Below are 22,851 nucleotides of genomic sequence, written 5' to 3'. Positions count from 1 at the left end.
AAGAAAGAAAGAAAAAAGAAAAAATGTGTCAGCATTCACAGTCATTTTCTGAGCGCTTGCATGATGTGTGTTGTTTTCTTCTGTGCAGCTTTATCGTCTAACTTTTCTAATAATAAAAAAGAATCTCATCTCATATACAAAAGGAGGACAGGAAACGCATCACACATGCGCCGTCTTCTGTCGCTCTGTGTCATCTGTGGCAAGGGACTGAGACCTCGCTGCTTCACTCTTCCGCGGAGTGTGAATGCTGACCTGCTGACCACGAATACCTGTTTACGTTGTGGTCCTGCCAAAGGCAGCAGCCACTGCTCGGAACCCTTCAGGACAGATTTCAAGGTTTTCTCCACTCTCTAGGTTCTTTCCCTTTAACCATGGTGCGGAACGAGCCAGTTGGCCGCAGGCGCTGTGGGGTAGACGGATGCTGGGAGGAGCCAGACAGGAGACCTCTGGCTATGTGGCCGCTACCACGTTGCACTAGAGAAGGGCACTGGAAAGGCCTGGCAAGGCAGACCGACGGCTAGACAGACTTTCCGGGACCGCAGCGTGGTACCGAGTTTCCTGGAATACAGCTCAGGCAGGACCGACATCCACACAGCACACAGAGGAAGAAAGTAGCTGGCGAAGGCAAAGCGCCTCCAAGGAGAAGCTCCTTCACGTCTGAGCCCGCTATGGCAGCCTCCTTACCCTTCCATCCTGTTCTAACTGTCCAGAATTTACCACCGCAGCCGTGTGGCCGCAGGCATCTCTAGTAACCACGGAGAAACTGAGCCCGCTTTAAGAACTCACGCTACTTGCACACTTAGCACAGCTGTGCAACTGCCAGGGGCTGTGACAGGCCAACAAAGACACCACGTGGCCCCCCAGCTGGAACCCGGCCACGCAGGGGTCCCAGTGCCTCCTCGCTCCTGTCACAGCCGCTGCCTCTGCTCCCTGCATCGGGACCTTACGAAGACACACACAGCGGCTTGAACCACGTACTCTCGACTCTGCTCCAAAAACGAAGGTTCTGTAAAACTCAAGGGAAACCTATTTTCCCGGGCACCAGGCCTGCTTTCAGCTAGGCCTTGGCAGGGCACGTGGCCAGGCTTTGTTTTCACAACTGCAGAGCCGAGTGTCAGCTCATGAACCGGAGAACACCCCCTAGAACAGACGCACGTCAAATGCCGTGAGCACAAACGTCCAACACACACTTAAATGACGCGTGTGAAGCTTTGCCTTTAGAAAATAAAATTCACAGCGCAGTGCTCAGCGTCTTAGTCCAGGGAGCAAAGCCCGGTGTCGCGTTCACGCTCGCATTTAAGGGGACCCTGCGCTTCTGCCTTGCTTCTTGGTGCAAGGCAACACCCAAGACCTGCATGCTGCTGGATCCTGTGACGGTAGCCAGAGGGAATTAAAGGCAGCGTCAAGGGACGGCCATGCCCACGGGGCCCGCTGGCAGTCAGTCCCCAGTGCTCGACACCGGCCACCCTTCGCTCTGACCCGGGAAGTCCACGTGCCAGCGCGTGCCACGCTTTCTCTTCTCCTTTCTAGTGCCGACTCCCGATGCCCGCGCCTCATCCTTGGTTTCTCTCACAGCGCCCAGACGAGCCCGGCAGCCACACAGGAGGGGGCTCAGGACACGGGCTACGTCCCCACGGTCAGACCCGCCGCAAGCAGCTGCCCACTGTGACCCCAGGGTCCTCGGTTCCCTGCAAGTTCCCCTGACCGCCTCCAGGGGGCAGCACCAGGGAGAGGGGCAGACAACAGACCTGGTTCCCTCCCTTTCCTAGGCTCACCTCTCCCCCCTCCCCCAACACGCATGCATGCACGCACACGGCCTGGTTCCCGACAGGGCTGGTGCAGAGGGCGGACCATGGCAGATGGAAAGTGGGCCTCCTACAGCACATCCTACCTCCCTGGTCCAGGACTGGCCCCAACCTTGCTGCCACCCTCACTCCCCGCTAGGCTGCCAGCTCCAGTTTTCCTGTACACCATCACGCCCAAGTGTACCACTACAACTACTTGTGGAATTAAAAAAAGTGTCCGCAAAATACAGCATTGCTGTTTCCACTCTGATTTTTGCCACTCACAATTACATCATCTTGTAAGGCCTGGGGACACTCCGTCCTGGCTTATTCGTATAAATCCTTCTCTAAACTACGAGCCTTGGTGGACTTGACAATCTGCAGCCTGAGTTTCGGCACCATCCACAAGTTCCGTCCAAACCCGCAACGCCTGGCTGACGCTGCAAGCACGCGGGCCGGGGCGGATCCGGTTCCGTCTCGGTGATGCCGGGCAGGGGAAGAACCGGCGAGCCCGGCAGAGGCAGGGTGCACCATTGCCACCTCACTCCTTGCAGAGCTTCTCCAAGGGCGCGTTCTGAAAAGCGGATATGGGGCATCAGGAACTGGACGCGACGGGCACGTCACAGTCGTGAAGCCTTGCACCAGCTGTCCACGTTGCAAGGGTGTTCTCGTGCCCGCTGGGGAGAAGGCACGGGGAGGGGTGTTCTCGTGCCCGCTGGGGCGAAGGCACGGTGAGCAGCGAGGTCTGCAATTCTCTACTTTGCTTGGCAAACGGCTTTGCTCTTTGGTGCGTTTCAACACAGACTGAAAGGCACCACTGTCAACCTTCCCTCTGCTCTGCACGTAATTGCACACTTGAAAAACCGCCGCCTCGCCATTAACGTCTTCAGTGATGGATCTTCCTGTCTGCTTTTGCTGAGTTATCGTCACACCCTGTGCCCAGGGCCTGGGAAGCCCAGTGCTTTGGAGAGACATGTGAAAAGTCAATCATCCAATAGCTTCGCTCACACAGACTCTGGGAGGCGCCTCTCTGGGATAAATGCAATCTGTCACAAAATTGCGTTATGGTGGTGTGAACAAATATGAGGTTTACAGGATACACACAGATACACACACACACACACACACAGAAGCCAGCCAGTGGAAGGAAACACGGCATCGGCATCACACATCTGCAGAGCCCTTCATGTTTTGAGAAATGAGACTTCTCCTAGCACACAAGTGCGTGGTGGGCGACAAAGCCGAGCGTGTGTGCAGGGCCCCGGGTCGCGTCCAGGAGAGCAGGGCAAAGCAATTTCTTATGTGCCCCCGAGCTGTTCTGGCCTCACCAGAATCCCGGAACGTGAGCACCGTAAGTCACCCGGTACGTACGTCACTTCACACCCGCCTCCGGTAGTAGCACGGCCCCTCCGAGCACATTTCCAGTAAGCGGGGCCTCGTCACTCTGCAGAGAAACCCAGTGCAGCTTGGACGGCCCGGCGAGGTTTTCCTAACGCGGGGCCAACACCGGCTTCCGCCGTTTCCAGCAGCGGGGCCTCTCCTGCTCCTCACAGCTACGGGCAGAGGGAGTCTCCCATCTCATGTCTGGCTCTGTATTTCTTCAGGTCGTTTTACTTATTTTTACCTTTTTAAGATTTATTTATCTATTTGAGAGAGAGAGAGAGGAGAGAGAGAGAGAGAGAATCTTCCATCTGCTCGCTCATTCCCCAAATGGCTACAACAGCTGGGGCTGGGCCAGGCTGAAGCCAGGAGCTTGGAACTCTACCCAGGTCTCCCACGTGGGGGCAGGGGCCCCAGCACTTGGGCCATGTTCCACTTCCTTCCCACGCACATGATCAGGAAGCTGGATTGGAAGTGGAGCAGCCAGGACTTGAACCGGTACCCATATGGGATGCCAGCGTCACAGCTGGCGGCTTAACCTGCTGTTTCACAACACGGGCCCCTTCTACTTCCTGAGCTGGAGGTGATAAAAACTGGGTCCCAATGGGTGCTACCGCGGTGACTCTCCCGAAGGTAGACTCTGCCTTGACTGTGCCCTGTGAAACGTGTCCAGGACTGGCCACAGCGGGACAGCCAGGACACAGCGGGACAATCGGCTCCCTTCAGCTGGCCGCGAGCCTGGGGACGAAATGCAGACTGGGGAGCCCGTGTGCAGCGGCCACTTCACAGGGTCTGTTCGCTCCCTCGCGCAGCCCGCGGCCGAGGGCATCCATGACACACAGGGAATCTCACACCTCCCAAGCTCTGTGCGTGTGCCGTGCCCTTTGTACGCCTCGATCCTGAATTAACGTTCATTTTCATCCCATCTCGTGTGGCTGACTGCAGCCTCTTGGGCCAATGGCAGGGCCCCCTTCGTATGAGCGAGGACGACCAAACGTCCAGCTCTCTCGACTCCGTGTCAGCCTCAGACACTGTGAAATCCGGCCCTCACTCCGTCACCGACACGGCGACCGGCGCCAGGCCCACCCCGGAGCCTCCCGAGAGCCTGCTGGCTCCCCACGTGTTCAGAAAGGTCACGAGTGACTCTTAAGTTCTTCTCTGCAGCGACATACATTATGAGCACGGCATCTTTTTGATCTATCAGCTTAGAAACCTGACTGGGAAAGAGAAGCCTGGTGGGATTTATTCTTAATGAACCCATTCAAAAAGTCCCTGATTTCTTTTCCAGGCAAGCCTCAAACACAGAAATAACCACACGACTCTGCAGAAGGTTACTAGCCTGAGGTTTTTAGAATCCACCGTCTCCTTCTTTGTAAGAATGGAAACACTGTGCGTCCGCGAGACCTCCGCGTTTTCCCCGATTTCTAAACCTGTTGGCACTCTCTCTGCTGTGAACTTCTCAGCCGGAGGCCCCAGGCCTGGGCCACCAACCCCTCCAGGGAGCTCAGCGGCTTCTCTGCCGTCGCCTCATCGGGCTCGGGTTCTGGTTTTCTTGGTGCTGGGAAGAACACTGCCCTCGGCGAGACAGAAACCAGAGAGCCGGCTGCTCCCTCGGCTGAGAGCCCTGTGTCCCCCGCCCCAGGCAGGGCCACTCCTCCCTTGTTCAACATGGACAGAAAGCATCCCTTGTGTTATCTTACGTGTGACGCACTCACCCCGACTCAATCGGGTTTACGGTTTTCTGTCCTCATCGTCAGTTTTGTGTCCACTTTGCAGATTCTTTCCATCCTCTGCATGTGACCACTTTGAAACCGAGTCCACTCCAGGGCATCTCCACCATTGCCACAGGGCAACGGAGGCCAAACCAGGCACACAGCCCTGGTGCATTCTTTTTTTTTTTTTTTTTTTTTTTAAAGATTTTATTTATTTGAAAGACAGAGTTATAGAGAGAGGTAGAGACAGAGAGAGAGGTCTTCCATCCACTGGTTCACTCTCCAGATGGCTGCAACAGCCAGAGCTGGGCCAGGCTGAAGCCAGCAGCTCCTTCCAGGTCTCCCATGTGGGTAGCAGGGGCCCAAGCACTTGGGCCATCTTCTGCTGCTCTCCCAGGCCACAGCAGGAAGGGGAGCAGCCAGGACACGAACCAGCACATGTATGCGATGCCAGAGACTCCGGCAGTGGCCTCATCTGCTATGCCAAGCACCGGCCCTCGTATTTTTAATTTGTAAACTCTCTCATCGCTCTTAAGTCACCTTTCTTGTTAGTCTGTAGGTCTCAGCATCACTACCGTGATCGCTCTGACATCTCCTGGCCTCAGGCTAAGGAGCTGAACTCTACAGCCATTCCAGCAAAGTCTTGGGGTTTCCTTATTCCCACAGTGCCAAGCATTGCTGTTGTGACACCAAATGCAGACCAGAGAGGCAGTTCTAGTCGTCTTTTCTGAGGGTGCAGCTGTCCAGGAGGCAAGACGAGTTCCAGCAGTTGTCCGTCTGTCATCTCGCAGTCCGTCACCTGTCAGTCCAACGCCTCCCCACAGCACATCATCTATCAGTCTCAGACGACCTAAGAACCTCTCAGTTTTGAACGCCACGCTCCCCAGAAGTTACTGTGCCCGACCTAACTCAGCTCTTCAGATGGACCTGTGAGGGAGCTACTGTCCGTTTCAGACGTGGTCAGCTTGGGCTAGCACAGCTTCAGAGATGGATTCCTGGGGACACAACTGGTGAGATTCTTAGCTGTGGCTTGAACTTGGGACACGACCTGGAAAGCTTGATCTATACCAGGCACTGGAGAGCATCAGCTGTAAATCCATCCGTTCGGCTGCTCTCTCTGCCACGTGTCCATCAAGGCAATGCCAATTGCGTTCACAATCTGGCAGATCGTTCCTACCAAACCTGTCACCTGTATTCTCCTGTATCCTCGTCCAAAGGTTTGTCAACGTTCATTAACATTGAGCACCTAGCGTGTGCCAGGTTCTGTGTAATCCCAGGGCTCCTACCACTGTTTCTCTCCTCGTTAGCAAACCCGTCTCCTGTCCCAGCCTCCATCTACCCCGTTCTATCTGCTCATGGACCATGTCCGTGTACCAGACAACCCATCAGATGCTGTGGCAGGCACTTCCTAAGTCAGGGGACACAGCCCCTGCCCTGGGAGCTCACAGTCGACAGGAGAGATGACCCAGCAGTCAACAAGGACAAGGAAACCGAGATTAGTACTTCCCCCAGGAAGCACAGAGACAGACCAAGAAAACATCGCTGGGATTTGGAGATGGGTCTCGGATGTGTAGGATTCTGGTATCAGAAGACAGCACAGGACACGCAGGGAGGGAGCAGAGGGCGGGAGCCGCAGGTGACAGGATGGTCAGCATCAGTGAGTCCACCCAGCGGAGGCCCGGGCCACCCAGCGGCTCAGAACGAGGAAACCACAGGAAAAGCTGGGTGGGGATCATGCAGGGGAAGCCCTGAAGGCCGGGCTGGGGCACCTGCACACCAGGTGGGCTTAACTCTGCCCAAACGTGGGCAGCAATGAACATCATGCTTCATGCCCGTGGGTAGCATAGCGAGAGAGGATGACAGAGGAGGCAGAGAGCTCAGTGGAAACCTCGCTCTGTGCCATTGTTGGTAGCTACCGTTGAGTCTGAGGAGCTTGGGTGGGGCCCGGGTGACCAGGTCCTCTCTGCTCCGCCCCTCACCCCCCATGGACCGTCACAACCCGAAGGAAGTGTTCTATTTCGGGTGTTGTCAGTCAGCAGAGACACAGCTGGATCACCTGGGTTTCTGTTAGTTTTCCATGAAGATCAACAGAGGCAGCCATGGGCTGAGCCTTGGCCAGTTGATGGACATCTGGAGCTGGCTGCCCAAGAAGGTAATTCTGGAATGTGTTGTCCATGTACGGTCTGGCTAGGGTGGCCGCCAGTGTACACCTCGGAGAGGCACAGCCATCTTGGATCCCATAGACCCAGCGACTTTCTCAGCGGTTCTGTCAGACTGGGCTGCTGCCCCTTTCTAGAACTTTCTGATTCCCAGGGACAGCAAATCCTTGTGCTCTTCCCGTGGCTCCAGGAAAGCAACCTCCACGCCATGTTTGTCAGACTCCCCCTTTCCTATATTGTTTTCTGAGCCTCCCTGTGGCTGGGTTGGTCCAGGTCCCTTCTTCCCCACACTGACAGCCCTCGCCTTCTCATACGGGTGGGGGTGGGGTGGGGTTCACCCTCTTCTCCCGAGCCCCCCAGCAGCCGCATTCACAGCTGACCCGGGTTCCTGGCGAGACCGCAGAGGCAATGTGCCCACGCCACCCCGCGCCCAGCCACCTGCCACTCCTCTCGTGTCTCTCTCGCCCCTGGAGAGTAAGCTGAGCGTGTGGCGGCGACGGCAGCCTCTTCCTCCATTTCCCGGCAGGGGCTCCCACCCTGGCCAGGTTAGAGACGCAGGGCGAGGTGCAGCAAGGGCGCAACACTAGGAGTGGACCTCCCCCCAAGCAGTGGCCGCGCAGAGACCAGCAAAGCAGTGGCCGCGCAGAGACCAGCATCTCCCACGCGGGGAGCAGAGTTCAGCAAGGCCTGCCGGGCTGCGGAGGAAGGCTAAGGAGAGCGCACGTGAATGGCTGGGCTGCTGGGAGGTGCCGAGGCACCTGCCGACCAAGTACCCAGCTCCCCCGATTGTGCAGCCCAGGGGGCAGGGTAGGAGGAAGGAGGGAGGATGTTTGAGGCTGACCTACGCAATGGCCAGAGCCCCACTTCCCTTGCTTTGAGCTCTGTGGCCCTTTGAAGGGTGCGGCTCGCCTCTCAGCTCCGAACGCCTGCAGCCAGCGCTCGATTCGCGGAGCCTGAGGCGCTGCAGACGGTGGTCGACTCTGTAGAGCAAACCCGGATGAGCAGGCGATCCCGCCGGGAGGACTGGCCCTATAGTTTCACTCACTGCACGAGCAGACCCACGGCTGTCACATTTCCTGACAAACAGCGACAGGTGTGTACCTGGGGCACCGGGGGACGCAATGAAAAAGGGGTGACTTTTTGTCTCCAGGTCATTTCTCAGTGCTGACTGTAACTCATTGTGACACAAACGGCCACTAGCACGGGGCTCAGCCAGGTGACGTGTGTGAGCTGGCACAAGTCGGTGCCCAGAGACCTGTTCTTTCTGCTCTCCTGGGGGAGGCACATTCTGTCCATCAAACCAGGCAGACAGGAGACAGCTTGCTCTCTCCACCACGCACACACGCAAGGCAAAGGCAGCAGGCGGGCCCTCACTGTGGACATGGCCTGCAGAGCCGTGAGAGACCACTGTCTGTTAGCAAAGCTGCCCATCTGCCGTGCTGGTCAGAGCAGCCCGAGCTCACCAAGGCAACGGCCGCATAGGACGATCAGAGAGGCATCTGGGCCAGGAGCGCGGCTCTACAGGCAAACGCACACCAGGAACAATTTGGTATTGCAACCTGCAGCCGGCAGGGGCTGAGAATAAGACTGTACCAGGAGACCACCTTACGGAAAAGCACCCCTGAACCCTGCAACAGGAAAGGGGGATTTGGGCAAAGACGCCCTCTGCACACTCGCTTACCTTTGTTTAAGCGTCCCATCACGGTGAACTCAAAGTACCTGCTGTTGTCGGCTGTGGAGTAGAGGCCGAAGATGGGGGCAGAGCTCTTGGTCTGCAGCTTGAAGGTGGACAGGACGTAGAGGTCGTGCAGGGCAGGGTCGGCCAGCAGCGGCTGCAGGACCCCGGGGCTCAGCCTCTCGCCCGAGGGCGGCAGGAGGTCAAAGACTGCAGAGAACAGGAGGGGTGGTCAGCGCCAAGACTTAGCTTTTGGGAAGACACACTCTCTCTTTTCTTGACAAAGTCTACAAAGTCGTGGGAGCTAAGCCTGCCATCGTTTTTCCACACTGCCAGGTCCCCAGACGGCTGGACTTGGGTGCTGGGGACAGCCCTTAGGAAAAGACGACACTGGCAAAGAAAATGGGACTGGGCTCAAAGAACGGCTCTGAAGAAGCCCGCCAGGCGAAGTAGGAGCGGCTTAAAGAAACGGGGGACAGGTGGGGGCTGGTTCAAGTCTCAGCTAAGAAACGGGGGACAGGTGCGTGCCAGTTCACATCCAGCTGCTCCACTTCCTGTCCTGCTACCTGCCAGTGTGCCTGGGAAGGCAGTGGAAGACGACCAAGTGCTTGGGTTCCTGACACTCACGTGGGAGATGAGGACGGAGCTCCTGGCTCCGGCCTGGCCCAGTCCCGGCTCTCGCTGGCACAGTGCATGGAAGACTGCGCTCGCTCGTTCTCTCTCTCTCTCTCTCTCTCTCTCTCTCTCTCTCTCTGTCTCACTCTGCCTTACAAATAAATCAATTTTAAAAATAAAGTAACATCTGGCCGGCGCTGCGGCTCAATAGGCTAATCCTCTGCCTTGCGGCGTTGGCACACCGGGTTCTAGTCCCGGTCGGGGCGCCGGATTCTGTCCCGGTTGCCCCTCTTCCAGGCCAGCTCTCTGCTGTGGCCCGGGAGTGCAGTGGAGGATGGCCCAAGTGCTTGGGCCCTGCACCCCATGGGAGACCAGGATAAGTACCTGGCTCCTGCCTTCGGATCAGCACAGTGCACTGACCGCGGCGGCCATTGGAGGGTGAACCAACGGCAAAAGGAAGACCTTTCTCTCTGTCTCTCTCTCTCTCACTGTCCACTCTGCCTGTCAAAAATAAATAAATAAATAAATAAAGTAACATCTTTGCTGTCAAATTGGGCAAACAGAGAGCACCCCGTGTTGCTGAGGGTCCAGGACTCAGGCCATCTTACACGCTGCTCGGCACGACTTCAACTGGGATAAACATTCTGAAGGCAGTTTCAACAGCAGTACCAGAGGCCCCAAAACACACCTGCCTTTCCATCCAAAAATTCCACTTAGGGGAATTTACCCTCAGCAGATAACGACCAACACGGTCAGCGACTCAGGGCCAGGCTTTATCTGCCACCAGTGGTCATTGTAGAATTACTGTTTTAGAAGGAACCAGGTGGAGAGCTGATTGTTTTGAGGAGGTGGGAAACATGGAATTCTTTTGCCCTAACACTGGACTAGGAAAACAGACGTCAGAAAGGAAGGGGGTAACGGGAGCGTGAAGGCTGCGTAGCGCTGAGCCAGCCACACTGCGGCCCTGCACGCTCAGTGCTAACCTCACCACATCCAAACCCTGCCAACAACTTCAAGGCCCCCCGTTACACCTCATCCCTCCCTGAAGGGGGACACTGTCTGAAACGCAGCTGAGTACTTACTGTGAGAAGCTGCGCCTCCCGCCCACTCCAAGGATGCACTCAGACTGAGGGAGGGCAGAGAAGGCCGGGCTTGGAGGCCAGGGTGCGGGTGGGCCAGCACGGCCCGCGTGGTTTATCCCCTAGCACGCAGGTCCCTCCCCTGGTCCTCACTGGCTGAGTAGCTAGCGGGCTAGCGGGCTGCAATGTTCCTGGCATCCGCTTCAGCTGTGCTGGCCACCAACCTCCTCTTCAGGTACACAGAGCCTACCCTGACAATGAGCTAGATGTTACTTCTCCCACTTACAGGTAAGGCAAGGTGTTCACGCCGTATTGCATTTAAAAGGATGGTCACACTACACATATGACACAATCCCGTTTGAACTACATGTTTGCAAAGAGCAAGACTTGAAAGATACAACATGTGAACAGTAATGGAGGCAGTCTCTGCATTGGAGAACTGCAGGCTTTGTGTGTGTGTGTGTGTGTGTGCACCTGCTGCTTGCGTGGACTGTGAAAGCCCACCAGTGACCTCAGGCGACACGGCTGTGTGGTTCGTCGGCTCTATCCGCCTCTCCCTCAGCAGGCAAGCTGGCGATAGTTAGCAGTGAGCGCAGGGAGAATTATGAAAAGGAAATGAGACGCTAGCATTTTTTCTGTTAAGGTTATTACATTGTAGTGGAAGCGCCAGGGTCTGAGCCCGACCCTCCGGTGCTGGAGGAGAAGTGCTGTCACGGGCGGGCGAGGGGGCGTGTGAATCAGCCACAGAGGAATTCGAGACCAGCAGCACAGGCAGAGCGAAGGGCAAGCAGCCAGTGATGCCGGTGAGCCAAGACTGCTGGCTCCGTAAGACAGTGAAAGAATCCATCAGAACCGGATTTCAGACCACGCACGTCAGCCAGGTCATTCAGGTGTCCTGCCTGGGTTCCGGTCCCCATAAAACACCCCGATCTACGCAAGGAGAGACGCAAGCCATGAAGGTGTGTGTCCAGAGCTGGAGACATTCTCCAACTCCAGCTGCTATGCCCGCCCAGTGACCTCTGCCCCAGGCAGACAGCCCACCGTGACAACACGGGTTCTCTCCCACCTTCCCGGAAGAACCCGGCTCGGGGCATCCCACACACTCGGGCACCTCCAACAGTTCTACCCAGGCTGGGAGCTAGCAGGACAGGATCCTCAGAGACCACTACATTGCCTAGGTTGGAATCCAAGCGAGTTATTTGGTAAAACGCCCAGTGCAGTGGGGCCTGCTGCCCCGGGAGCCCCGCATTCTGTGCGCGGGGCCGAAGGACTCCCCTCCCCTCTTACCGGAGGTCTGCTTCCCCCAGCCGGTAATAAATCCCCCAGGCCACCCCTGCACTGCCAGGGCCCGCCCGGCGATCCCTTCCTTGTTAAATCCCTTCTTCCCTCCTTTTGGTCGTCACAGAAAATGCTACCTCCCCCGAGTGCCTTCTGATTATTTTCAGCTGTTTCTGTCTAGGCTTATCCAGGTGATCTTTCCAAACTATTTATCGAATTTCTACCTTTTCATAGAAAAAGGCCCATCTCTGTCCTATTTTTCTCAGGAGCAGCCAGAATGTCCGACAGCACCGCTCCGCCCCGGGGCAGGACGGAGGGGACAGGGGACGCGCCCCACATAAACCTCGGACGTCACTCCACTCTGGCCACAAGCTCAAGGGCTGGGACGTGAACCCCGCAACTTTGCGTGGGCTCCGAATACGGTTAGCACCAGCAAGGGAACGGGTCTCATCACCGGACCTTCGGATTTCAGCGCTCGCGAGTGCCCGCAGGGGCTGGGCGAGGTCTCGGCGCGCCGCCCCCGCTCGCGTGGGACTTACCCTGCGGGGTGGCCTGGGCGCCGGCCCCCGGCCAAGGCTGCAGGGCCAGGTGCAGCAGGGCCAGGTGTAGCGGCAGCAGGGCGGCTCCGCGCGGGGCGCGCATGTCGGCTCCGGGCGCCGGCGCGCTGGGACCCCTCCGGGCGGTGCGGACGCTATGGGCGGCGGGGCGCGCGCGGGGCCGGGGCGCAGCTGGCGGCGCTGCCGTCGGGGAGTCCGGCCGTGCGCAGAGCGGAGCGCTGGCGGCTGGGCCGGGCCGCGGCGCCCGGCGCTTTATGGTCTGCGGCGCGCGGGGGAGGGCCGAGGCCGGGGCGGCCCCCTTGGCCGGAATCCCCTCTGGCCGAAAGGGTGGGGGCGGACCGGGTAGGCCCCGCCGGGCAGGAGGTGGGGAGGGCCGGGCCGCGGGCGCGCTGCGGATGGCGGGCGGACGCGGAGGAAGGTGGCTCCGGTGCCCGCGGGTCCCGGTGCCCCTGCCGGCTTCCGCCGCCGCCGGAGCACCGTAAGGGGTCTCTCCGGTGTCTTTAAGCCGGTGCCTACCGTTCTCCGCGGTAGGCAGCGTTGGCACGCCTCTGGTTTTCGCGGACAGTGGGGCAGGGCCAGCTCCCCGGGTGCGCCCTGTCCTGGGCACAGGCCCTTGGGCACCCTGGGTTAGCGCGAGGGAAAGTGACACGCAGCGGCATTGTCGCCTGCAGCCGTCTCAGGGAAGGGAGGGAGGGCCCCAGCCAAGCGTTTCCAGCCCTGACTTGTGTCCGACTTTCCGGCAGGATCGCGGCTGTCGTGTCCCAGAGCGCGCTGGGACCGCGTGGAGAGCTGCCGGCTCCGGCTGAGGTTCGCACAGGCTCCCCGGGCTTGCCTTATTGTCACCTTACCTGCAAATCACTTCCCTTCTCCAGAACGCTGGGGATCCCACGTGTTTTGGATCTCAGATTTCGGAATAGTTGCATGTAGGTAAGGCAATATCTCAGGGATAAGACCCAAATGTGAGCGAGAAATCCGTTTGCGTTCGCTGCGCACCGCATGCATGCTGCCGGAAGGGATTTTCGCAGTACCTCTGGAGCCTGGGCGGTGACTGTAACCCTTGGCGCGAGGCCAGCTGTGGGGTCTTCCACGGGAGCCACCACGTGCGTGCTCGAAGCGTTCTGGATTCAGGTTTTCAGGTTAGGGCAGCTCAGCCCGTGCCAGGAACGAGTCGCCATAGATCTCCGTATGAGAGCAGGCAGAGGGCCCGCGCAGGCTGCCGGCATCCCACACAACCGGACCGGGCTAGCAGGGGCCACACCCGGCCAGCTTCGGGTCCGCAGAGCGCGTCCCGGGAGTGGAGGGGAGATCCGGCTTCCCGGCCTGGGCAGCTCTGCCTGCTTTTCATTCGGAAGACTAGAGTAAGGCTTTGTGAAGAGGGCTCTGCGCTCTGTGCCGCGGCTCTCAGCGGCCGAGTGTAGCCCAAGCTCCAAGGGGAACTGGAAAACACACACACTGGGGGCGGGCATCCGGCACAGCCGTGAGGACACCACTTGGGAATCCACGTGGCGCAGGCGAGCGTCTGGTTTCAGTCTCTGCACCCTGGGTGCACCTCGGGAGGTGGCAGGCGGTGGCTGAAGTCCTCGGGTCCCTGGCACCCATGTGGGAGACCGAAATGGAGGTCCCGGCTCCATCTCAGCCTGGCCCAGCCCCAGCTGCTGAGAAGATTCAGTGAGTGACCCAGCAGATGGGAGATCTCTCTCTTTGCCTTTCAAATAAAAATAAAGTAAATAAATAAAAAAATTTATAACCGCACGAATATGGGGACTGCAGGGAACAAATAAATCCAAACACGAGAAGCAAGAATTGACACGCTGTGAGGAAGTTCATGGGAAATGTGTACTATGGAAGAAACTATGCACGGATTTCAACATTTTTTGCAACAAAATCAACTGACCATTTAATCCCATTTCCTACAAACTTTCTGAAGCAGCCTCGAGTACTGCGCTGGAACCTACCCTGACCCGTACCATAGAACCGCTCCCTGCGTGAGTCACCGCACAGGCCCAGGGCAGCCTGGGTGCGTTCCTGTGTGGTTTGCCGGACACAGCCGCGTCCCCCTGGTCCGGCATGCACCCCTCCTCAGTCTGCCTGCCCGAGAAACGGGACACACAGGCAGCAGGGAGACACCAGAGCACCTCCCTCTCCCTTCTCGGTGGCCGCCGCAGGTCAGGGCCGCCGTGGTCCCAGCGCTGCCCTGTCCTCATCTGTGAGGGAGAGGCGGTGGCTTCCTGTCCGCACCTCAGCCCCTCTGCCCCTTGTACCAGCACGGCCCTGCGCTAGGTCGCCTCCGTCTGAAACGCCCGGTGGTGGTTTCTGTCTTCCTGATGTATCAATAGGACGGCTGTGAGTTACGGGAAGGCAGACGCCATTTTTTAGCCATTGCTGCTGTCCCCTTTGCTGGAACCCCAGCTCCTAGTGCATTCTCAGCAAGGCGGCGCGCACAGGTGGACACAGTACGCCGTGCCTGAACCGCGTGCCTACTGAGATATGGAGACACAGAAGAGTCCATGGCGTCGGCTAGGCAAACCGCGCCCATGGTCCAGCTTGGCTTCCAGAGAGCCTACGTTTAGAGACACAGAGGGAAGGAGCTCCCATTTGCTGGCTCAATCCCCGAATGCCCACGGTGGCTGCAGCCAGGAGCCAGGAACTCAATCCAGGTCTCCCACGTGGGTGGCAGAGGCCCAGCTGCCCGAGGCACGCCTTCGCGGGAAGCTGGGATGAGGCTGGAGCTGGGCCTTGAACCCAGACACCCTCCCTGCCCCCCAACAGAAACCCCAGAGCCATTCTCCTTCCCACGCTGTCTCAGGTCGTGTTCACCCCAGCCTGGGAGTCCACGCTGCCCCCCCCCCGAGGGCTTCACTGTGTCGGCAGAGAGCCACCCACGTGGGAACTTCCCGAGCCCTTTGCTGCGCGGGTGGTGCTGTCGTCGCTCTTGACATCCAAGTCCGATCTTGAACGCGGGCGCGTCCCTCCTGCTGCAGCGGGCTAAGTGGGAGGAACGGAAATCGCCCAGTCATACGCCGCTATTTGGTTGCACAAAGTAGAAGTTTTATGCACGTAAAGTTACCATTAAAGATTTCACTCTTTAAAAAATATTTATTTGAAAGGCAGAGAGACAGACACCTTCCATCTGTTGGTTCAATTCCCAAATGGCTGCAGCACGCAGAGCTGGGCCCGCTGGAAACCAGGAGCCAGGAACTGCATCCGGGTCTATCGGACCTGACGTCGGGAGTGACAACCGGCGCCTCTTCAGGCACCGCTCCCCTGCACCCTCAGCCCCGGGCTGCCCCCTCGGTGTCTAACGGGGACAGTAGAGCCAGCAGCCCTCAAGCTCTGTGTGCGATTAAACCCAGGGTGGACGAGTGCCGTGCGATAACAGGCGTGAGACAGACGGGCAGAACACTCTCAGTCACCCAGCGTGGACGCAAGGCTGGGGTAGTGCCATCTGAGGGTGGGGCTCGTCCCTGGGGAAGGAGCGGTTGGGAAGGCAGTGCAGGCGCTGCCTGGGTTCCTGGGAACACAGTGAACGGAACCAAGAGAGCGAACCGGAGCAGGGCGGGAACCAGCGCTGCCGGCTCCCGATGAGCCCTCCGAGCTCCTGAGGGACCAGTCTGGGTGGCCAGTGTCCGTCCCAGCCCTAGATCAGAAGTTTGCATCCTGAAAACGGCACGCACAGTGACAGAGTGCGTACAAAAGGACGCTTGCCTGCCAAGCACGGAACCCTGCATCTGCTCCTCAGTTATCCAACAAACGGCTTCTATGTGTCCATTCATCCATTTGTTGAAAGCCTTCTAGAATGTTCCCAGATTTAATGTGCTAGGGGTGGGTGCTGTGGTACCAGGGTTAAGCTACCACTCGGCCACCGTGTCCCGTGCTGGTCTGAATCCCAGCTACACTGCCGTCTGCTCGGCACCTGGGAAGACAGCCCAGGCACCGGTCCTCACCACCTGCGTGGGAGACCTGGACCGAGTTCCTGGATGCCAGCTCCGGCCTGGGCTTGCCCTGGCTGCTGCAGAAATTTGGGGAGTGAATCAGAGGGTGGGAGATCTCTATTCCCGTCTCCCCCTCCCTGTCTCCGTCACTTTGCATTTCCAATAAATAAATGTTTTAAAGTGACAAACACCGTGTTGAGCGGTGACACACAATGGCGGGCACACTTCCTGTCTCGCACGTCGTCACCGACACAGAGGACACAAAAGCAGCAGGAGGGCTCCCACGGGGCTCTGGCTTGGAGAAAGGCACAAATGGCTACCTGGAAGAGCTGGCTTCGCCCAGGACCGTGAAGGAGCTGGTGCCTGGGCGAGGAAGGCAGGGAGGAGCGTGGCCAGCGGAAACCACGGAGCAGGTGTCCAGCGCGTGTCCACGCTTCCCACTGGGGCGACTCGGTGGGGTGTCCACCATGCACGGAGACGCGAGGGGCTGCGCCCTGTTGGCGCTAAGGCCCCTTCGGGCCATGCGGATACAGCTGTCCCTGCAGCACGGAGCCGGGTGGGCCCGTCACCGGGAGCAGGGTACCTGGGCACGCCGTGGCTGTGGAAGAGCTCACCCAAGGAGAGCGTGGTGTGTGCAGCAGGGGAGAAGAGGCCCCAGGGCCGAGGGGCCAGGGGAGCGAGGGAGGCGGCGGCCAGCAAGGAAGGTGGACGCAGGTGAGGTGGGGCAGCGCGGCGGGGGCAGCAGGTGCACGGCACTGAGCAGGGAGAGGGTGAGGATCCGTGCTTCCTGAGCAGCCTGCTCGTCCCTGGTGCGTTAACAGCCGTGGGGCAAGCCGTGTGGGCGACAGAAAGGCCTTGCCCGACGGGCAGTGGACACAGGCGGGCAGCTTGTGGGGGGCAGGCGGGGTGAGGGGCAGGCGGGGCTGTCTCTCCATGGGATGGTGGCCTGGGGAGCAGAGCTGCCAGAGGGCGGAATTTACCTCCTAACCATCAAATCTCCCGAGAGTGAGGGCTCTGTGCCTAACAGGCAGGAATGGAAGCCCCGCCTCCTCCCATGACAGGCAGGAATGGAAGCCCCGCCTCCTCCCATGACAGGCAGGAATGGAAGCCCCGCCTCCTGTGACAGACAGTCCTGTGAGAGTTCCAGGGTGCCTTAATGACAGCACTGCTATGCTTCCCCGTCAGCTCTTGGACTCCCCTCGTGGTTGCAAAATGGCTGCTGCAGCTCCAGACATGTTTACATGGCATCATCCAAAGCAGGAAGCAAGCAAAAGGCCGGGCTTTTGCTCTGGTAACACTCACTCTCTGTCTGTCTTGCAGTGAGGACCTTCCCAGAAGGCCCCAGCAGCCTGCTCAGGTCTTAGGGTCCCAGAGTGGGTCACACACACGTGCAAGTGCTACCTGCCAGGACAGGACAGGAGAATGCTGACTGGCGTTTTTCAGCCCCTGGTCTGCCAGGAAGGAAGAGGAGGGGCCGCGGCCTGCGTGTCCCAGCCGTGTCTGCCACTTGCGCGGTGCCCGCCAGCACCAGGGCGCTATGGCCTGTGACAAACTCCCTGGTTCTCTCTCGAGGCTGAGGGGGAAGGAAGGAAGGGCGGAGAGAAAAGGCAGCAAGAGAGACGGTGATCTCGTTGTCTGGGGGTAACGCAGGCCGCCCGCATTGCGGACCGCGTGCCAGCGTGCTGGAGCAGGGGCTGGGGGCCCGGCCACCGCCCGTCCTGCAGGCCAGCCACGTGGTTCCGAGTGACTGGCTGCGACGCGGGAAGTTCAGCTTTGGGGACTTGCAAGGAAGGCAGCCCCGTGCGTCTGCTGTGGCTGCTTCTGGATCACAGGGCAGGGGTGAGGTGCGGCATCAGCCCCGGGCTGCCCCGGGCTGCCCCGGGCCTCTGTGCACGGAGCTGCTGACCGCACTGTCCAGGCCATCCCTGTGCGTTCAGCTAAGAAGGGGCGGGGGCAGCCGCGCCTGCCGGGGGCTATCAGAGTGACACCTGGACTCCTGGGAGCACAAACCAATCAACACTAAGCCTGGGACCCCCTCCTCCTCCCGGGCTTCCAAACGGCCCCGCTTCATACCAGGGAGCCGGCGACGACCTGGAGGACCACGCAGGACAGTGGGGCTGCTCGGGGACGCAGGGAGCGGGGCGCAGACATGCCCGCGCTCCGTCCGGGCGCGAGATGTCACTGCTACACTGTGTGTACTCCATCACCCTTGGCAGCCGAAACAGGATTTCTGGGAGCAGGCGTTGTGGCACAGGGGGTGAGGCCGCCTCTCGGGATGCCTGACCCCACAGCACGTCCTGGGGGGCAGCAGCACGGGCTCCAGTAGTGGGACCCCTGCCACTCCCCTGGGAGACACAGACGGAGCTTCCGGCTGCTGGCTTCGGCCTGGCCCAGCCCTGGCTGTTGCGGGCATTTGGAGAGTGAACCAGCGGATGGACGGATGGACTCTCTCTCTCTCTCTCTCTCTCTCTCTCTCTGCCTTTCAAATGAAATATACAGATGCAATGAGTCCTAACTTCTGGAATCCAGAGAGATCTCCTTACGTGATTCTGCCATGTCCCTGAGCACGGGTTCGAGCAGGCATGACGATGATTGAGTGCTGCATTTACAGGCTGACCAACAGCAATGCAGGACGGACGCAACAAATCCAGCGAGGTTTCGGCAGAGAAACCGGGGTGGGGGGACGCGGCAGAAGCATCTGGGGCCAGGGCAGGGAAGGGGGCTGCGAGGGAGACCCTGGGGAGGGAAGGTGAGGGCAGCAGGCGCGTGCTGCACTCCCTGACTCTGCCTGTGGGAGGCGCTGTCCCTGCTCGAGCCCTGGCCTGTTTATAGCTCCCTCCCTTCCCATCCCTGTCCCTGTGCTGCTCACTCTGGGTCGCCAGCCCTGGTGCCAGTTCTCTGCGGGCTTGCACGCTCTGTTCTTGGTCCCAGCAGCCGGCACACCCGGCAGGTCAGCCGCCGAGTCAGGGGCGCGGGCTTCCTCCAGCCCCGTTCCTCTCCTCTTCATCTGCACACCGCGGCTACATACACGGACAGGCTGGACACACGTCTGCACATAAGCACACACATTCACACAGTCGCCGGCAGGCTTTAGTGCTCAGCACGCTGGTTATCCAAGGGCCGGCGTGTGCCGTAGCGGGTAAAGCTGCCAGCATACCATATGGATGCTGGTTCGTGTCCCAACTGCGCCACTTCTGACCCCACTCCCTGCTAGTGGCCTGGAAAAAGCAGCAGAAGATGGTCCAGGTGCTTGGGCCCCTGCTACTCACGTGGGAAATGCAGATGAAGCTCCTGGCTCCTGGCTTCAGCGCCAGCAGTTGCAGCCAAATTGAGAGTGAACCAGTGGACAGACGATCTCTCTGGTCCTCTCTCTCTCCCTGTAACTCTTTCAAAATAAACAGTATTAAAAAAAAAAAAAAAAAAAAAAAAAACAGGTTAAGATCCCACTCGGGACGCCTGCATCCTTTATTCGCATGCCTTGCTGGAGTCCCCGCTCTGCTTCTGATCTTGGCTTCCTGCTACTGCACCTGGGAGGCAGCAGGTGATGGCGCAAGCGTTCGGGTCTCTGCTACCCACATTGGGGACCCAGATAAGAGTCCTGGGCTCCTAGCTTGGGCCTGGCCCAAGCCTGGCTGTTACGGGCATTTGGGGAATGGACCAGTGGATGGAAGCTTTCTATGTCGCTCTGCCTTTCAAATTAAAAAAAGAAAAGGAAAGGAAAAGCAAGCAAGTACTAGATGCCCCTTCCCTGCTGTCTCTGGGGGTGGGTCAGTCCCCCACAGGACACTGGGCAATGTCCCATTGCCACATGGTTCCGTGCCTCATGTACCCTTCCCAACCAAGAGGGGAGACACATGGGATAGCTGCCACCCCTACAATGAGAAACTGGTGGCCAGGGTGGTCAGGCAACGTCCCACAGGCTCCCTGAGCCCAGCCCGGCACGCAGACGGCACAGCAGACCCGCTCCCCGGAGAGCAGACCTCTTGCTGCTCTTTAAGCTTGTGCAAGCCACAGCTGTGTGTGCACGGTGGCCAGGACTGGGGAGTGCACAGCACTCCCAGGGGGCCGAGGGCGTGTCCGGCTCAGAGCCCGCCCCCTGTGACCTGGGGAAGCTTCTCAGCTACTCTGCTCCCCGCAGGGGGCCGGGGCAGTGCAGAGGCCCAGGCTGAGAGTGGAGGTCGCACCTACGCCCGCCTGGCACATCTCTGGGGTTGGCTTTGGGTGTTCCCACCTGCATGTGGCTTCATGAATGTATTTATCCAGCGCGTGAGATGGACGGGGCAGGAGCAGGTGGCTTTGACAGTGGTGAACAGGGACAGTGTGGTCTCCTGGGGAGGGGCACCCAACCCCCTTGCTGACCTTCTGGGAAAAGAAGGGCAGGGCAGAGGCCTGCAGGCCAGTTCCAATCGTCCTGACCACAGCCACCTCCGGATCCGCACCGTCCAGGGCCCTCGGCAGTCCCGGGGCCCACGTGTCCCACAGTTGGTCCTAGACATTCCAGCGAGCCCATGTAGTTGTCGGCAGACACTCGAGGGAAGCATCGCGCAGCTTCTCTGGCACAGCCGACGGCCAGCAGCACGGCTCTTGCCCTCTGGGGCCGCTGTTAAGAAGATAAGGGTTGGTTGAGCAGAGGCACTGTGGTACGGTGACAGTGATCTGAACACCTACACGGTGACTCCGTGACCGGCGGGCGGGGCTGGGGGACAAGGGGACGGCTCCCTCGGTGAGCGGTGAGCGGGACGCAGCACCACGCAACTCAGGATGGCATGCCATTTCCAACCAGAGAGTGGGTTATTTCCGGGATTCTTCCATGTCACGTGTTCAACCCGTGGTTGACTGTGGCTAACTGAAGACGCGGCAGGTGGCACCTTGAACGAGGCCGGAGGACTGTGCCGCTTCCAGCCGCCCACGGAGCTTGGAGTGAACCAGCGAGGCTGTGTTGCCGTGGACAGAGACCTGGCGCTGTGTGCGCAGGTGCGGCTGGCTACGGCGGGCAACACACAGGGGGCTGGCTGGGGCGAGGGAGTTCCCAGGATGAAAATACTCTCCCCTTGCAGCTGTGGTCGGCGCTCAGGGCCTGGGGTGCACCTGCCCGGTTAGCGTCCGGAGACTCGCTGGTCAGGGAGTGTGTGATGTTTGCCCTCTGGCTTCCCTCTGTTAGACAATATTCCCCTCATTCACCGAGGCTGGTGTCCTGGCAACCGAGGAAGTTGATGGCAGTGACTCAGCTTGTAGGGGAAGGAATCTACCCCGATCTCAGGGGAGCCTGGTGTGGGGAAAGTGTGACATCCTCGGAGTGGCCTGACCCAGGCGCTAGTTCCGCTGTGACAACTTCCAAATGTGGGAGATGTGGGCTTAGCCCTCCTCTCTTACATAAGAAAGTTCTAGCACACGAACACAGCTTGGAAAAGGAATGTACCGTTCTTGTCAGCAGAGCTGTTGCGGGCGCTGTTACGAAGGGGATTTACGACTGGCTGAGGTGTTCCGTGGTCCAGACCAGCCACACGTCTTCATTACAGAACACAGAGTCTGGAGTTCACAGCGACTGGATACATGGGCTGTGTGAAACAGGACCAAAGTTCGGCTTGGCTGCTATATTTCTGCTGGGAGAGGGCAAGGTAAATATTTTGGGTTTGTGCCTAAAAGCCTTATTTATTTATTTGAAAGAGTTAGAGAGAGAGAGAGAGAGAGAGAGAGATCTCTGTCCACTGGTTCACTCCCCAAATGGCTGCAACATCTGGGACTGAGCCAGGCCGAAGCCAGAAGCCTGGAGCTCCGTCTGGGTCTCCCACGTGGGTGCGGGGGCCCCAGCACCTGCGTCACCTTCTGCTGGCTCCCAGGCCATTAGCAGGGAGCTGGGTCAGAGCAGAGCGGCCGGGACTGGAACTGTGCTCAGAGTCTCGGGAGCTGGGACCGCAGGTGGCGGCCTAACCCGCTGCACCACAATGCCCGCCTGGGACAATGGCTTCTTACGCTTCTTACGTGGGGAGGAACACTTTCCCCTCAACTTGCTTCTGGTTGTCATAATTACTATTTTCACCTCTTCACACACGGGAAGACACAGAGCTGTGACTTGATTTCCATTTGAAATGCTGTCACCTTGAGATTTCTGCCGGGTCACGAGAGGAGGTGTCCTAACTGACCCGCCAGGAGAAACAACGGAAAATCGGGAGTGGAAACAGCGTCACGGGGAGACGAGTGGTGGCTGGCAGGTAAGCCAGAAACACCTGGGCGCCAGACAGAGTGCCAGCAGGAGCCCTGCCCGGCCGGCAAGCAGCGCAGGCAGCCGTTCCCTGAGGGTGGGGCCGGGCCCGGGGCCTTCAGGGGTGAAGGGAGAGGCTGGCACTGTGGCACAGTGGATAAAGCTGCTGCCCACAGTGCCTGCATCCCACATGGGCACCAGTTCAAGTCCCGGCTGCTCCACTTCCCCTCCAGCTCCCTGCTAATGCACCTGGGAAAGCAGTGGAAGATGGCTCCTGCCTAGCCCAGCCCTGACCGTTGTGGCCGTGTGGGGAGTGAACCAGTGAATGGAAGATCTCTCTCTCTCTCTGTAATTCTTTCACATAAAATAAATCAATCTTTAAAAAACAGAAGAGGGGGAGTGAGCAACCAGCAGATGCAAGATGTCCATCTGTCTCTCTGCTTTTCAAGTGAATGAAAATAAATAAATACAGGAACAG

General features: G+C 59.0%; 1 protein-coding gene across 1 annotated transcript in view; it reads right to left on the bottom strand.

Annotated features, from left to right (window-relative positions):
- Positions 1–12,460, bottom strand: part of THBS4 (thrombospondin 4) — a 46,370-nt gene extending 33,910 nt beyond the window's left edge. Inside the window, exons 1-2 of the mRNA XM_051854066.3 lie at positions 12,222–12,460; positions 8,717–8,920 (exon numbers count right to left, since the gene is read on the bottom strand). Of these exons, the coding sequence (XP_051710026.3) occupies positions 8,717–8,920; positions 12,222–12,324 (307 nt within the window). The 5' untranslated portion in view covers positions 12,325–12,460. The remainder of the gene's footprint in view (positions 1–8,716; positions 8,921–12,221) is intronic.
- Positions 12,461–22,851: the final 10,391 nt, after the last annotated feature.

Source organism: Oryctolagus cuniculus, chromosome 14 (genome assembly GCF_051225735.1).
Source record: "Oryctolagus cuniculus isolate XC-2025 breed Fujian yellow rabbit chromosome 14, ASM5122573v1, whole genome shotgun sequence".
Lineage (NCBI taxonomy): Eukaryota > Metazoa > Chordata > Mammalia > Lagomorpha > Leporidae > Oryctolagus > Oryctolagus cuniculus.
This window is presented reverse-complemented; position numbering and strand designations above follow the sequence as displayed.